Below are 13,400 nucleotides of genomic sequence, written 5' to 3'. Positions count from 1 at the left end.
AAATAAATAAATAAATAAAAATCTTTTTAAAAAATGCTTCATGTACTGACTTGGGGAGATTATTTTTTATGTTCTAATTAAATAAATACACATTTTCACCAATTAAATTATATATTGTATTCCTTGGCATTAGCATTCTTGCCTGTACATACTGAAAACATTAACCTTTCGGTAAAATCTACATCAAGAAGAATGATGCCTGGAGACACAGCAAGCACCTTGTTTTACACACCACTACAACTGTGCAAACACATCTACCCGCTAGGGAAACAAGATGTGCTCAAGATCTCCCAGTTCCACCACAGCCTCCAAGTACCCTCTGCTCCTATAGGGTGAAGAATGGCAAGGGGCGGTGGGAGTAAGTCTCTTCTCCCTCAGGAGAGAAATACAGTGCATATTGGGGATGATTTCTGGACGCCTCGCCAACCAAATTATGTCCTGCTTCTAGAAAACTACAAATAAAAGCAAAATATATTCCTACTGGTGCAAACAAATGGGATTGGTGGAAGAAGAGTTGAGAAACAAGCACTCCAATAGTCCTCCTGTTCCGGTCTGCACGTGCGGGTTGAGCAGAAGTGGGTTTCACCTGCCCTGAGTGAGTGCGTAAGCACGGCCAGCTTGCACTCTCTAAGGTGAGCCCTCCTGGGCTGGCTGCGAGCCCAGTTCAGACCATCATTTAGGAAATTGACCACCTCCTCCCCCTCCCATCTCCTGTGTACCCTCCTACATCTCTTTCCTTCAGGGGGTCTGAGAGAGAGCAAGAGAAGGTAGAATGCCTGAGTAAGAATGCAGTAGAGTGCCTGAAAATGAGACACTCCATAATAGGAGGAAATTGTTCATGCTCAGAGCAATTTTCTCAAAACTGAACAATTTTAAATAGCGAGCTTGAGGATGTGCAAATAGCACTCTCATGAAATCAGCTCTAAGTGGCTTCAGAGAACTGTGGACAAAGTCTCAATTTGTCTTATCTGTGGGCTAATAAATCCCCAACCCCATTAGAGGACCAATCAGGTGTACAGATGAACTGTAATATGTACCCATAAAATCTTAGTAAAAATCTCTGCTGAGTCACAAATTCACTTTTGCCCTTAAAAAGATAAGTTAAAAGTTGTCTCTAGAGGTGAGTTCTTTTAGCTGTTGAGCCAACCAGTTGTCTTTGGGGCATATGGAACATTTGATTCTTGAAGGAAATCTGAGGGGCAAACGTCATCCACAATTGATCTCATGCTGAAGACCAAAAGGGTTTATCCGGGAGCCCCAGGCTCCATGCTGTTCCTTCGCTTTGTGCCCAAAGAGCTCTTGCTTGTCCTTCACCCAAGGGCCTGGTGGCCAAGGGCAAGAGTGAAGTCTGCGCACAATGTTAAGAGCACTGTAGGCTGCCTCCACAAGGGGCAGTAGACTCAGCTAGGGGAGGGGGAGCCTTGCTGAGGCCAACTCCTAAACACCTAGAAATAATCAGATGTCTGAAAAGAATTCAGTATGTGGATTCATTCCTTCTTCTCTTCTCTCCACAAATTTACTTTAAATTCATCATTCTCGTCGTTTGCTTTTTCTTTTAATGGACATTTCACAGGTAATGTACCCATCAGAATGGGTGTTACTTGGTAACTCTTAAAAGAGATAAGGTAAATAAATATGAAACAATGACCAAATATATTATGTGAAATGAGCCATTTCTAATATGAAGAGTTTCATTCCATTTTCGAAGAAATAATTCTATGTATATGTATGTATTTATATGCATTGGGAATAAATTACCAATGGCTCCGTCCTAAATTATTTGTATTAGTTATTACCTGTAAGAAGCAGGGCTAGGAGTACAAGGGATGAGAATGCAGGGCTTTTATTTTTTTACTTAAACATTTTAATTTTTAAATTTTTATTATTTTGTTTTATTTATTTTATTTATTATTTCATTTTTCATTTTTATTATTGTTTTAAGATTTTATTTATTTATATATTTGAGAGAGAGCATGAGCGGGAGGAGGGGCAAAGAGAGAGGGAGCAGGACAAGGGACTCCACCCTGAGCACAGCCTGATGTGGGGCTCCATCCCACGACACTGAGATCATAACCTGAGCCAAAATCAAGAGTCAGACGTGTAACCGCTTATGGACTCTGCCACCCAGATGTTCCAATTAGTTAAATTTTACATCAAATTTATAATAGTGAAAAGAAAGCACTGCAGAGCCCTAGATGAAGGGACAGTCTTTTCAATAAGTGATGCTGAGAAATGGCATATTCACATGGGGAAAAATTAACCTTGACCTTACCTCCATGTACAAAAATAAACTGCAATTGGATTGTAGTTCTAAACATGAAGAGCAAAACAATAAAGCTTCTATAATATATATTCACAACTTTGGGGGTTATGATTTACATGACTATTTATTCTGTAATATTTTGTTAAGCTGTAAATTTGTTTTATGAATTCTTTTATGTATGATATTTCATCCTAGAAAAGGGGAGTTAAAAACAAAGAGGAGGAGAGCCTGGCACTCCATAAGTCAGACGAATGGGTTGAGGTGGGGGGTGTGTGGGCAGAGGGTGTTGCAAAATCAAATAACTGTTGGCTGTCATAATATCCCAAACACTGTGACTCACAGGCTTCTCGATGTTTTCTGCTATGATTAGGAATCCATTTCCTTCCCTGGGACCTCACAGGAAAAGACAAAACCACAACTGCAGGTGTGAGAGAGGGCTCCAACAAAATCTCTTTAAGCTTCCGTGCCATTTTTTTTTTTTTAAACCTTGTAATCCTACACGTGGTAAGAAGTGAGAGGATAGGGCAGGAAATAAGGTTGGAATTCTTTTCATCCCTTTTGCAGCTTAAATTTCACTACAAAGAGCTTCAGAAAGCATCAAGGTTCCGGGGTGGCTCAGCTGATTAAGTGTCTGCCTTCTGAGGCTCAGGACCCCAGGGTTTCCGTGCTCAGAGGGGAGTCGGCTTCTCCCTCTGCCCCTCCCCCTTGCTCGTGCTCATGCACTCTTGCTCTCTCTCTCTCTCTAATAAATAAAATCTTTAAAAAAAAGAAGAAGAGGGGCGCCTGGGTGGCTCAGTGGGTTAAGCCGCTGCCTTCGGCTCAGGTCATGATCTCAGGGTCCTGGGATCGAGTCCCGCATCGGGCTCTCTGCTCAGCAGGGAGCCTGCTTCCCTCTCTCTCTCTCTCTCTCTGCCTGCCTCTCCGTCTACTTGTGATCTCTCTCTGTCAAATAAATAAATAAAATCTTTAAAAAAAAAAAAAAGAAGAAGAAGAAAAAGAAAAGCATCAAGATTCCAGTAGACAAGAATGCAAAGATAAGGCAAAACCCAGGAGTCAGCAGTGAGGGGATGGTGCCTCCAGGTCTGTTTCTTTCCAACCTAGAAAAAGGCTTGTGGGAAGCCAAGAAGGAAAACACACCATTAATTCGAGTACAAATGGATCAAGGCTTACAGGATCACTTGCTCCCTCTAGCAGTCTTCCTGATGACAACCCCAGAGGCAGAAATTAACCAGGGTCATTCAGGGAATAATGACCTTGGTGAGGGTAGGCAGAGCCAGCTCAGGTAGGCCTGGGGGACCTTTCCTAAAACCCTTTAAGAGGCCACCTAATCGCAGGGACAGGAAGTGGGATGAGATAGGCCCAGATTTTCTTCATTAGAACTGACATTTCCAGGAAACACAGTGGATGGTGGCAGGTATGTGTCTGGACTGAGCTGTGGATGAAGTAAAGGAGGAAAAAGAATGACTGCAGAAATCCTTACTTAAACCCAAAGGCATTCACTCTCTATAAATAAGTCCAAGTGTCTTTTCTGAATCACACAGAAATGGCTGGATGGTTCTCAATAAATTCTAGAGGTACATTCAGCATGGTATAACTTAGAATATACAGTCTTCATGGTATAAATAAATATGCTTTGGGGGACCTCAAGGACATCTCAGAGATGGCGAGTCTTTCTCTAGAGCAGCTGAGACTGAGGACTAGCTAAAGACTTCGGACGGAGGCTCAACAGACCGTATTTACAGTGGAATAGTGGTTTCGCACATGGACACCAAGTTGCAAGAACCAAGGGCAAACCCTCCCAAGGGCAGGCATTGATCCAACACCTTGTGGCAGGCCCCAAGGTGAATAAAGCAGAGATTTATTCATTTAACGATGACCACCAATGCTCCCAAGCAACACTAGATATATATGTCTCAAAATCACCTGCACCTTTCACTGTATTTCTGAAGCATACCCATTGCAGACTAACCACAGCTCTAGAGTAAAGAGGAACTCCTAATAAAAATAAGGAATGAGATGTTATGATCTCATTCTCTGAGACATTAAAGAACTTGACCAAACTCCAGCAGAGCTCATGAGAAAGCTGCACCCAATCTTCTTTGAGTGAGCAGCAGACGAGTCTCTGGAGACATCCACAGACTCACAGAAGAGGGCTTCATAATGCTCCTCAAGCCATGTGATGTCAGGACAGAGAGCAGAGGCTGTGGCTAGGCTCTGGGGCAGGCGAGGAAGAAATCCTCCTTCCTGTAACTCAGCATCTAACTGTGATCCAGAATCTTTCTGCTTCCTGGGCCTTAACTCATTCCACAGACTTCTCCCTAATGAGGGGACCATGTTGTTTCCATCAATGAGCCACCAAGGCTGCAAAAAAATCACTGCAAAAACCTCGTGAGCAACGTTGAGGTAGGATGTTAGCATTTCTTCTTTGCAGATTCTGTCCCCATTGGGCCACCGCCCAGCAGGCCACCCAGGGCAGGATCATCTGCATCCTTCCCCAGATCTACACTGACGGCTGTGTCTGTGGCAGATTGATTATGGACTCCAAGGGCAGCAACCGTGAAGTGATGAAGTTGGCTTTCCAGAACACCTGCTCCTAAGGGAACTTAGGACAATCTATTTGATGACACAGCAGCCATTGCTCTTAATTACTCTTAGACAAATATTTATTTTAAGGGGCCATTTGGAACAATGTTAGAGTAAACTTTAGAGAGACCCATTACTTGTCCTTTGGAAGCTTCCAACAAGACATGTCACTAATACAAACAAACTGGTACAGCTTACAAAATTTAAAAAACAAAATAGAGAGCTGGAGGTGGTAAGATAGTGTAAGACCACTTCGGGTGGCTGAGGGGAGGGCCCAGACAAGCATTCTCTCTCAGGCCCGTGACTCTGGATTTTTTTTTTTCTAGGTAACACTGGGTCATTCTTGTTTCAGGAGGTGATAGAGGAAATGGAAGGCCTAATTATCTGTGGAGATCTGGTACCATGGCAAAGCTTCTCAGGGCAGGATAAGCTGGCAGAAAGCAGGCTCAGAGGCTAATAATCTCCACAGTCCTTTGCAGAAAGATAGGAGCAGTAATTCATGGTCCTCAGACGTAGGTGTTCAGGCTGGATTTCCTGAGGAGCTCTGACCCTGCAGAGAAGCTCCCAGCAGTAGATCAATACAGTGATTAAAACAAGTTCTATAAGCAAATGCCTGGTCCGACTGAGGGAGGCAAGAAGCCAGCCGGTTATTTGCCAAGGCCAAAGCCTCCCACAGGACATGGCCCGACAGTCCGGACTGGACAGTACTGACATGTCGGTGTGCCTGACCATCCCTGAGCATCAATTAAAGGGGGCTGGGTGGCTCTCAAGGATCTCTCTCTCCATTGGAGCTGTCTAGGAGCCCTGGAAAGGGGACTGAAAGGCACAAGAAAATGGTGCGCTCTAGGGTCTCGTTCTAGTCAGAACAGAGTTAGCTGGGAGCCTGCAAGGAGGCTGAGGCCCCTCGGGAAGACAGCGGTGCAGTCAACTGCTCCCAGACCCAGCAAAGCACTGCCGAGCCTCCTGGTGTAGGAAGTGTGCACCCTCCCTCCGGTGGGTTCTGCAGGGAGTGGCCTGGCTGGAGGTCCTGCTCTGCCACTTCCTGGCTGAGACCCCCTTGGCTTGGTTTCTGCATCTGTACCATGAAAATCAAACTACCTTCCTCCAAGGGGGGGCTCACAGTGTCAACACGGTTAAAGTGTCTGGCCTGGTGCCTGGCACACAGCAAACAGTACGAGAGTGAAAACCATCCAAGGCTAACAAACAAATGCACACACAGTCATGCTGGAACAACTTGGACATCTTGCATGGCGGCCAAGAGAACTGGGCTAACTCGGAACGTTCATTTAACCCTGGCCCACCGTCTTTTGACGATACCAAGTAAAGCAGCCAGCTCCTTCCTTTCTGAAACACATTTTTTAAAAGATTTTATTTATTTGTCAGAGAGAGCGCACACGCACAAGCAGGGGGAGAGGCAGGCAGAGCGAGAGGCAGGCTCCCTGCTGAACAAGAAGCCTGATGTGGGACGTGATCTCAGGGCCCTGGGATCATGACCTAGCTGAAGGCAGACACTTAACAGCCCGAGCCACCCAGGCACCCCTGAAACACTTTTTAAATATCCCGCTCCCGGACACCCATTTTGGTTTTCTTCCTTTTTCTTTGCCGTTTGCCCTCCTTTTTCTCTTCCCAGACCTAACTGTTGGCATGCTCTGGGATAAGTTAGATCCGCTTTTTCCCCGAAAGCCACTTTACCTGCTCATTCTCATCCAGTCCCGGACTATCAACACCATTTCTAGCTGGTAATGGTAGAATTCACAGCTTGAGGGGTGACCTTCTCCTGCTGGAGACCCAAATCCTACAGCCTACATAACCTAGCCCCTTGGATCTTGCCACAGAAACACAGAGTGTGGGGTACAAGGTGTTCATCAGAGATCAATGTCTGCAAAGGAAGAGGAGGAAGGAGGGCAGGCGAGGGAGGCAAACTGGAGCCTCAGACAGCCCAGCGGGCAGTAGGCAGCTCTGTCAGTGAATACGGTCCCGGAGAGGTTTCTCGCATCAGAGTTCAAGTGGCCCGGCCTTTGTGCCCTCCTTGTTCAGTCACTGACACAGGCTGCTCCTGGAAGGGTGCAACCACGGACAAAGTGGCTTTCCCTGGACTGCTGGTTGTGGCCTGGTGGAAGCTATATGCTATTTGTGCTGCCTGAAGCTGGACAGGAAGCTTCTTGAAGGGGAAGCTGGGTGGGGTGTCTCCATCTAATTCAACAAGTCCATAACCAAACCCTTGATTTTGCCTTGCTGCCCAACCTAGCTGTCCTTCCTCATCTTTTTTCTTTTCTTTTTTTAAAAATCTCAGTCAACGGCACTACAGCTTTGCTCAGGCCAAATCCTAGGTCTAGAGACTCCTCCATCTCAAATGCCTCTCGGTCAGTTCATCTCAAATTCGTTCAGCTCCACAATCATGATGTATCCAATCCAAGCACTTCTCACGTCCTTCCCACTGCTGCTCAGCCCCACCCCAGTGTTGCCCTGTGGTCAGCTGTAGTAGTTCACTAGCCCCTTCTCAAAACTGTTTCCCTGACCATCCTTCCCGATCTATTGTCTGTACACAAATAGGAGGGATCTATCATTCCTTAATTTATTTAAGACTTTTTTTTCTTATTTTAAAAGTGCGTGTGAGTGGGGGGAGGGGCAGAGGAAGAGGGAGAATCTCAAGCAGACTCCATACCCAGAGTAGAGCCCGATGATGGGCATGATCTCACGACCCTGACATCATGGCCTGAGATGAAACCAAGAGTCAGCCGCTTAACAGACTGAGCCACCCAGGCACCCCTGGAGAGATCTTTTAAAATATAATCAGATTGTCTCCTATCCCTGTTTAAAACCAGTCAGTGGCTTCATGTTCAAAATTAAATCTGATTCTTTACATGACCTATAATCTCACACGATACCCCACACCCCTCACTGCTCTCTAAACCTGTGCTGGCCAACACAAGAGCCACCAGCCACAAGGGCACTTGAAACAAGCATTTGACATGGGCTAGTCCACTCTGGAAGGTGCTGTTAGCATCAATTACACACCGGGTCTTGAAGATTTAGCATGAACAAAAAAAGTGAGAATATAACAGAAAGTTTCTAAGTTTTTAATAGTGATTATATGTTGAACAGACAATGTTTTGAAGATGAGTTAAAAAAAATACTACTAATTTGATCCTTTATTTTTTAAAATACTCTTAGAAAATTAAAATCACATCTGTGGCTTGTGGTGTATTTCTGCTAGATGGTGCTGCTCTAAACTAAAAGTTATCAAATCATGCTTTGCAGGCCAAGTCCTGTCCACTGCAGGCTTCTGTATGGCCCGTGGACAAAGCACAGTTTTTACATTTTTTAATGGTTGCAAATAAATCAAAAAAATAAAAATTCACAACACATGAAAATCGTATGAATTCGAATTTCAGTGTCCATTACAGAGTTTTATTGGAAAAGAGCCATAATCATTTGTTTCTGTATTACCTATGGTTGTTTCTGCCCTACAGCAGCAGAGTTGTCATTCCAACAGAGACAACCTCGCTCATGAAGCCAAATACATCTACTGTCTAACGACTGACAGAAAAGCATCTCACCTCCTGCTCCAAACCCTTACCTCCTTCACTTTACTTTTCTTTGAAGGATGTATAACTATTACCTCTCCTGTGATATAACTTCTGCAAAGGTAGGAGCTTGCTCTCTTTTGGGGAATTACTGCCGGCACCTAGAACGCTGCCTGGCACATATCAGGTGCTCTACAAATATTTGTTCAAACAGTACATTTTTTAAAAATCCAGATTTCAGGGGTTTCACAGGAAGCCCCACGTTACTTCAAGAACATGAATTCCACTACTGCAATGGGCTGTCTCTGAAAAGCTAAGGTTAAGACCCCAGCAGACCTGTACAGAAAGGCCAGAAAGGAAATGCCCCTGTTTCCTTTCCTTATCAGAAAGGGAAGGCCTGGTAACTCGCAAGGCTGGAGACAGATGCCAGCACTGCTGTAACGTCAAGGGGAGTGCAAGCTTTATTTCCATGATTTTTAAATGCCTCTTTTTTTTTTTTTTTGCCCTGCCTATAGGGGAAAGGTAAAGCTGTCAAAGTTATCAAAAAATTCAAATCTCCTTTTCTTCACGGGGCTGCCGGTCAACGTGAATTCATCCACTGTGCCTTCCGGGTCCTGAGAATCACTTCCAGGTGCACCAGATGCACTTCCGGGGTCAAAGGATTCCGCCACCTCCAGGAGCTCCAAGTCACTTCCATCTTCCTTAAAGGACTGCTGGAAGAGGTCATAGATCGTCTGCTGCTTTGGGTCCTTCATCAGAGAGAGAAAACAACAAAGTTGGAGCGCAGGCTCCAGCACCGACTCTCCCTGTGCCACTGAGGCTGGGGAGGAGACCCGGAGGTGGGGGCTGCCCATTTTATGGCATCAGGTGCCTCATGCGGCCTTACGGCCTGACACTGTTTCTTCTCTGCTGCTCGTGGAGTAAAGGAAAAGGGGGTGGTGGTGGAGAAATGGTGTGAGAGCAATAAGGAACCTGCTCTCAAACTAGAATTCATGTTGGAAATGCCTTCTTCTTTCTAGCTTTCCAAACTGGTATTGAAATAGCTCCCAAGCTCTCATTTCCTGCAGAGCCGTTCTCCAGCGAGGGCTTAGGTTGGAATTCAACTGCCAAACCCGTGTGCTCAGCCACGGCTTACACCTAATTTTTGGAGTGGTTGGCAAAACATACCCATACTAGACATACAGAGAAGTAGATTCCCGTTTTTTTGTTTCTGACTATCTAAAATCTGCCAATGATCAAAAGACCCATCAGCCATCTCTGTGCGTTGTCGGCCACGGCGCAGTGCTAAAATCATGCTCAGCGGCTGCAACCAGAGCACTCGATGGGCTCACTGTCACCCCGTTGCTGATCTCTCCCAAGTGTGAATTCCCAGCCCTGACCGTCTTTCAAGCCAGGTGTGCTTTCAATGTTTCCACTGACATCGTGGTTTCCTTAAACAAATGGGAGTTTAAAAACCAAAGTCATCTCTCCTCTCAATCCTACATCCTCAAACCAGCAACTCTCTTGGACAAAGCCTAGTTTTGATGGTCTGCCAACTTTTTTTTTTTAAACAGGAGAAAATCAATAGGCATACATACGGGGAACCCACACAGATGTGGAAATGCCAAAGATGGTCAGGCAAAATGAGGTTATACATGTCAATCTGAACTAAGCAGAAGGAGGTAGGGGTCTGGGACCTCAGAGGAAAGGAATGCATTTCACAGAGGGTCTACCAACATTGTTCTCCTCTCCCTGGCTTGCCATCACCAGGGTGTCCCGACAGCCTATCTCACACTTGAAAGGGGCAGCAAGTTTGCCTCTCCTGTCTTGTTTCCTCCGTGATGTTCCACAGGCACACTGTTTCCCCGGGCTTCAACACTTGGCACTTGCACAGATTTGCAGTGGTGCACCCCCATTTCAATCCCTGGCAGGTCTCTGCGGGGCTGATTTCTGCCCCTCACTGTCCTTTCACAGGATTTTCTCGTCATGTCTTGGAGGCCCCCTGTGTTGACCTCATCAATGCAGAAGCAGCTTCCCTGGCTTTTCAGCCCCTTTAAAATCAGGTCTCATTCCAGCTGGTCTCTACTTCTTCACTGTTCCTTAACAGAAGGCCCCCCACTCCCTTCTGCAATGGTGATGGGGGGGGCCTGAAATCTGACTGTGGGAGCAGTCCTGTGAAAACTTCAGATTACCCGATATACCTGCACCCAACACTCCCTCACCTTTCAGGATCCCAGCCTTCCCAACGAGGAGTGGTATTAAGGGTCATTAAGGTCAGCCTCCTGTGATCTGCACATCCTCCTCTAAGAACTAACCTCATCAGCCTCTGTCTGAACAACTACAAGGTTAAGGAAACACTGCCCCAAGTAAAATAAGTGTTAACCTGCACTTGAGTATGGCCTTTGATTATGGTGGTGGCAATACTGTGCTTTCAGAGCATGCCTGATTAATGGAAGCAAGGTCCAAGATCTGATCAGTATTTCACTTCCCCTCTGGGAAGGCAAGCTGTCTCAGCAAGACAACCGCTTTTGCTTTAATCTCCTCTGAAGAGGCAACATTTTCTTTTTCTAGTAGTTGATGAAATTTCCAACTCCACTTTAATAAAAAGATAGATATAATTATTAATCAAAATAAGTATTGATAAATGGCATTTATATTATCTTGTACTTGTATTTCAGGCAGAAATTCTTAACTAATTCAGAGTGAGGGTAAGGGCAGTATAAATAAATGAGTTCTAAATAAACTCATTATTGAGTTTGAGAAGGTTGAGAATCCTTTAAAAATAAGGTTCCTTGCTTTCAAAAGGGCACATAATAACCTAGGCTCTGTGAAAATATTTACCATTCAACTGAATTAGAGAGTTCTTTAAAAAGCTTAAAAATAAGGTTGTTTCACAATTAGCTTATTAACTCTTTACATCTAGGATGATAATTTATAGTCTACATTAGAAAATATGATCTCTGGGGGTGCCTGGCTCAGCTGGAGGAACCTGCAACTTTTGATCTGGGGGTCATGAGCTCAAACCCCACATTGGGTGTAAAGGTTACTTAAATAAGAACTAAAAAAAATAAAATAAAATAAAAATATGACTTCTGAGTCTTATTTATCTCAATAATTACTTCTGGAAGGAAGCATTTAGTTGCTTCCTCACTGTAAATGAAAGATCAAATCCTCGGACTCTAGTCTTCCTGTCCCTCGAAGATTTTGCTGGTTTCACTCAGACTCTGATTCTGGGCAGTTCCATGAGAAGACATTTTGGTTTCCAGACGAGCTGCAGTAAAACTGCTTTTCTGCATGAGGCTGAGTGAGATCCATAGGAATGACCCACACCACCTGTCCAGGGACCCAAGGGCTAAGCAGACAACTTAATGCTCCACCTTCCCACCCCCCAGCCAGGGGCAAGGAGCCATTTGCTGGTGTTACCTTGTAGAAGTAATTAGTAGCTTCTGTCGTTTCTGAAAAATTGGTCTCAGAAAGTCCGGCCTCACCCAGAACTTTAATCTTCTCTTGAATTAGGGGCCTGTTGAGGACAAAGGCGCCGCAGTGAATATAAGCTGCACAGAGCCAGGGGGCTGATTAAAAGGAAATCCCCCTCCCTGTGTTTATGGGGCAGAGGCATGTTGTTCCACTCCTTTGCAGCTCTCAAACCGCCAATGCCCAACCTCAAATATTTGCCTCCTCTCGGCTATAAACCAATTTAGGGTTCGAGTCAATCAGGTTCAAAATTCTTTCTACCAGAAGATGTAGAGAAAATAAATGTCTCATTACAACAAAATTCTCAACCTGGGGCCCAGTGAACAAATCCACAAATCCAAAGATTCGGGAGTAGGAAAAACCAACACATGTGGCAAAGGTAAGACCCCTTAGTCATAAAGCTGGAGATAGGCGAGTAGTGGAAACTAACGAGATAATCAAGAAACTTAGAATCAGGAAGGGGTAAATGGGATTGGGAAGGAGCATTTGGAGATCTTTTTGCTTAGGTACCAGACATGAACCCTACTGTTGAACACTGTACCCCAGGTCTGCTATGGAAGCACTACATGGCCCACAGGGAGCCACTTTCTCACAAACGTCAGCAGCAGCCCTACAGGATGGCCTTATGTACCAATACATGGCATAAAGGGGCAGAGGGGGACATCACCGTGTCTCAGCAATGCCTTCAGGGGCAGGACAGAGTGTCTTATGAGCAAACCTGCACCTATGTTTCCTCACCATCGGCTCCTCCCACCCCCTTGTCTCAGGCCAGTGGGAAAGGAGCCACATCCCCTTCATCCTCATTCACCCAGCAAGCCATGAGTGAATGCTGTGAAGGGGGCCCGGCATGCTCATGGGTGCAAGGGGAAGGGCATGACTCCGGGCTCCTCTGCACAGGGCTCTGAAGACATCAGCAAGAGCGGAAGCGGTTAGGGAGTGAAAGAAATAGATCACTGCTGTCAACCCCCGCACGACCCCCGTGGCCAGCCATACCAGAGGTAGTCGTCAGCTGTGCCTCTTGCCACAAGGTAGTGGATGCTCACGGAGCTTGACTGTCCGATTCGGTGTACCCGGTCCTCTGCCTGGAGCAGTATCTGCGGGGGCCGGGAATCAGGATGTGTACGGGCCAAGGCCTGAAAGGGCTCCAGCTAGCACAGCACACAGCCCCCTGCCCCTGAGCCCAGCACACCATCCCTCTCAGAGGACTTCACTCCATGACCCAAGGCAGCAGGTTGAGAGCCTCTACCTCCGAACAAGCTGCCACTAGACACAAGAGAGGACCAAACCAAACCAAACCCAAGTTCTGGGGGAACTAGAACCTGCAGCCAGCCAGCGGTGGGCACAGCACTAAGTGCCAGGAGGAACGAACAGCCAGCGCTGACTCTGCTAGGAGGCCATGCTGACGGCAAATAACAGAAGCCCGGCACGCCTCTGCTCTTCTCATTGGGACAGAAACCATGACCTTCTAAAGAACTGAGGGAGACGTCATGGATGATTAGGGGTCGGGTGGCTCTTTAACATGGTAAGCTCTGTAATAAATAACAAGGCCCAAGGGCATTGTTTCTACTATATCT

The 13,400-nt window shown here is 45.8% G+C and overlaps 1 protein-coding gene across 6 annotated transcripts in view; it reads right to left on the bottom strand.

The window, feature by feature from the left end:
* Positions 1 to 7,980: 7,980 nt before the first annotated feature.
* Positions 7,981 to 13,400, bottom strand: part of SMARCAL1 (SWI/SNF related, matrix associated, actin dependent regulator of chromatin, subfamily a like 1) — a 59,894-nt gene continuing 54,474 nt past the window's right edge. For all 6 annotated transcript variants that reach the window (XM_047721002.1, XM_047721005.1, XM_047721003.1 and 3 more), the window contains 3 exons: positions 12,820 to 12,920; positions 11,776 to 11,872; positions 7,981 to 9,122 (listed from right to left, as the gene is read on the bottom strand). In XM_047721002.1, the coding sequence (XP_047576958.1) occupies positions 8,883 to 9,122; positions 11,776 to 11,872; positions 12,820 to 12,920 (438 nt within the window). In that variant the 3' untranslated portion in view covers positions 7,981 to 8,882. The remainder of the gene's footprint in view (positions 9,123 to 11,775; positions 11,873 to 12,819; positions 12,921 to 13,400) is intronic.

This window comes from Lutra lutra, chromosome 3 (assembly GCF_902655055.1).
Source record: "Lutra lutra chromosome 3, mLutLut1.2, whole genome shotgun sequence".
Taxonomy (NCBI): Eukaryota; Metazoa; Chordata; class Mammalia; order Carnivora; family Mustelidae; genus Lutra; species Lutra lutra.
This window is presented reverse-complemented; position numbering and strand designations above follow the sequence as displayed.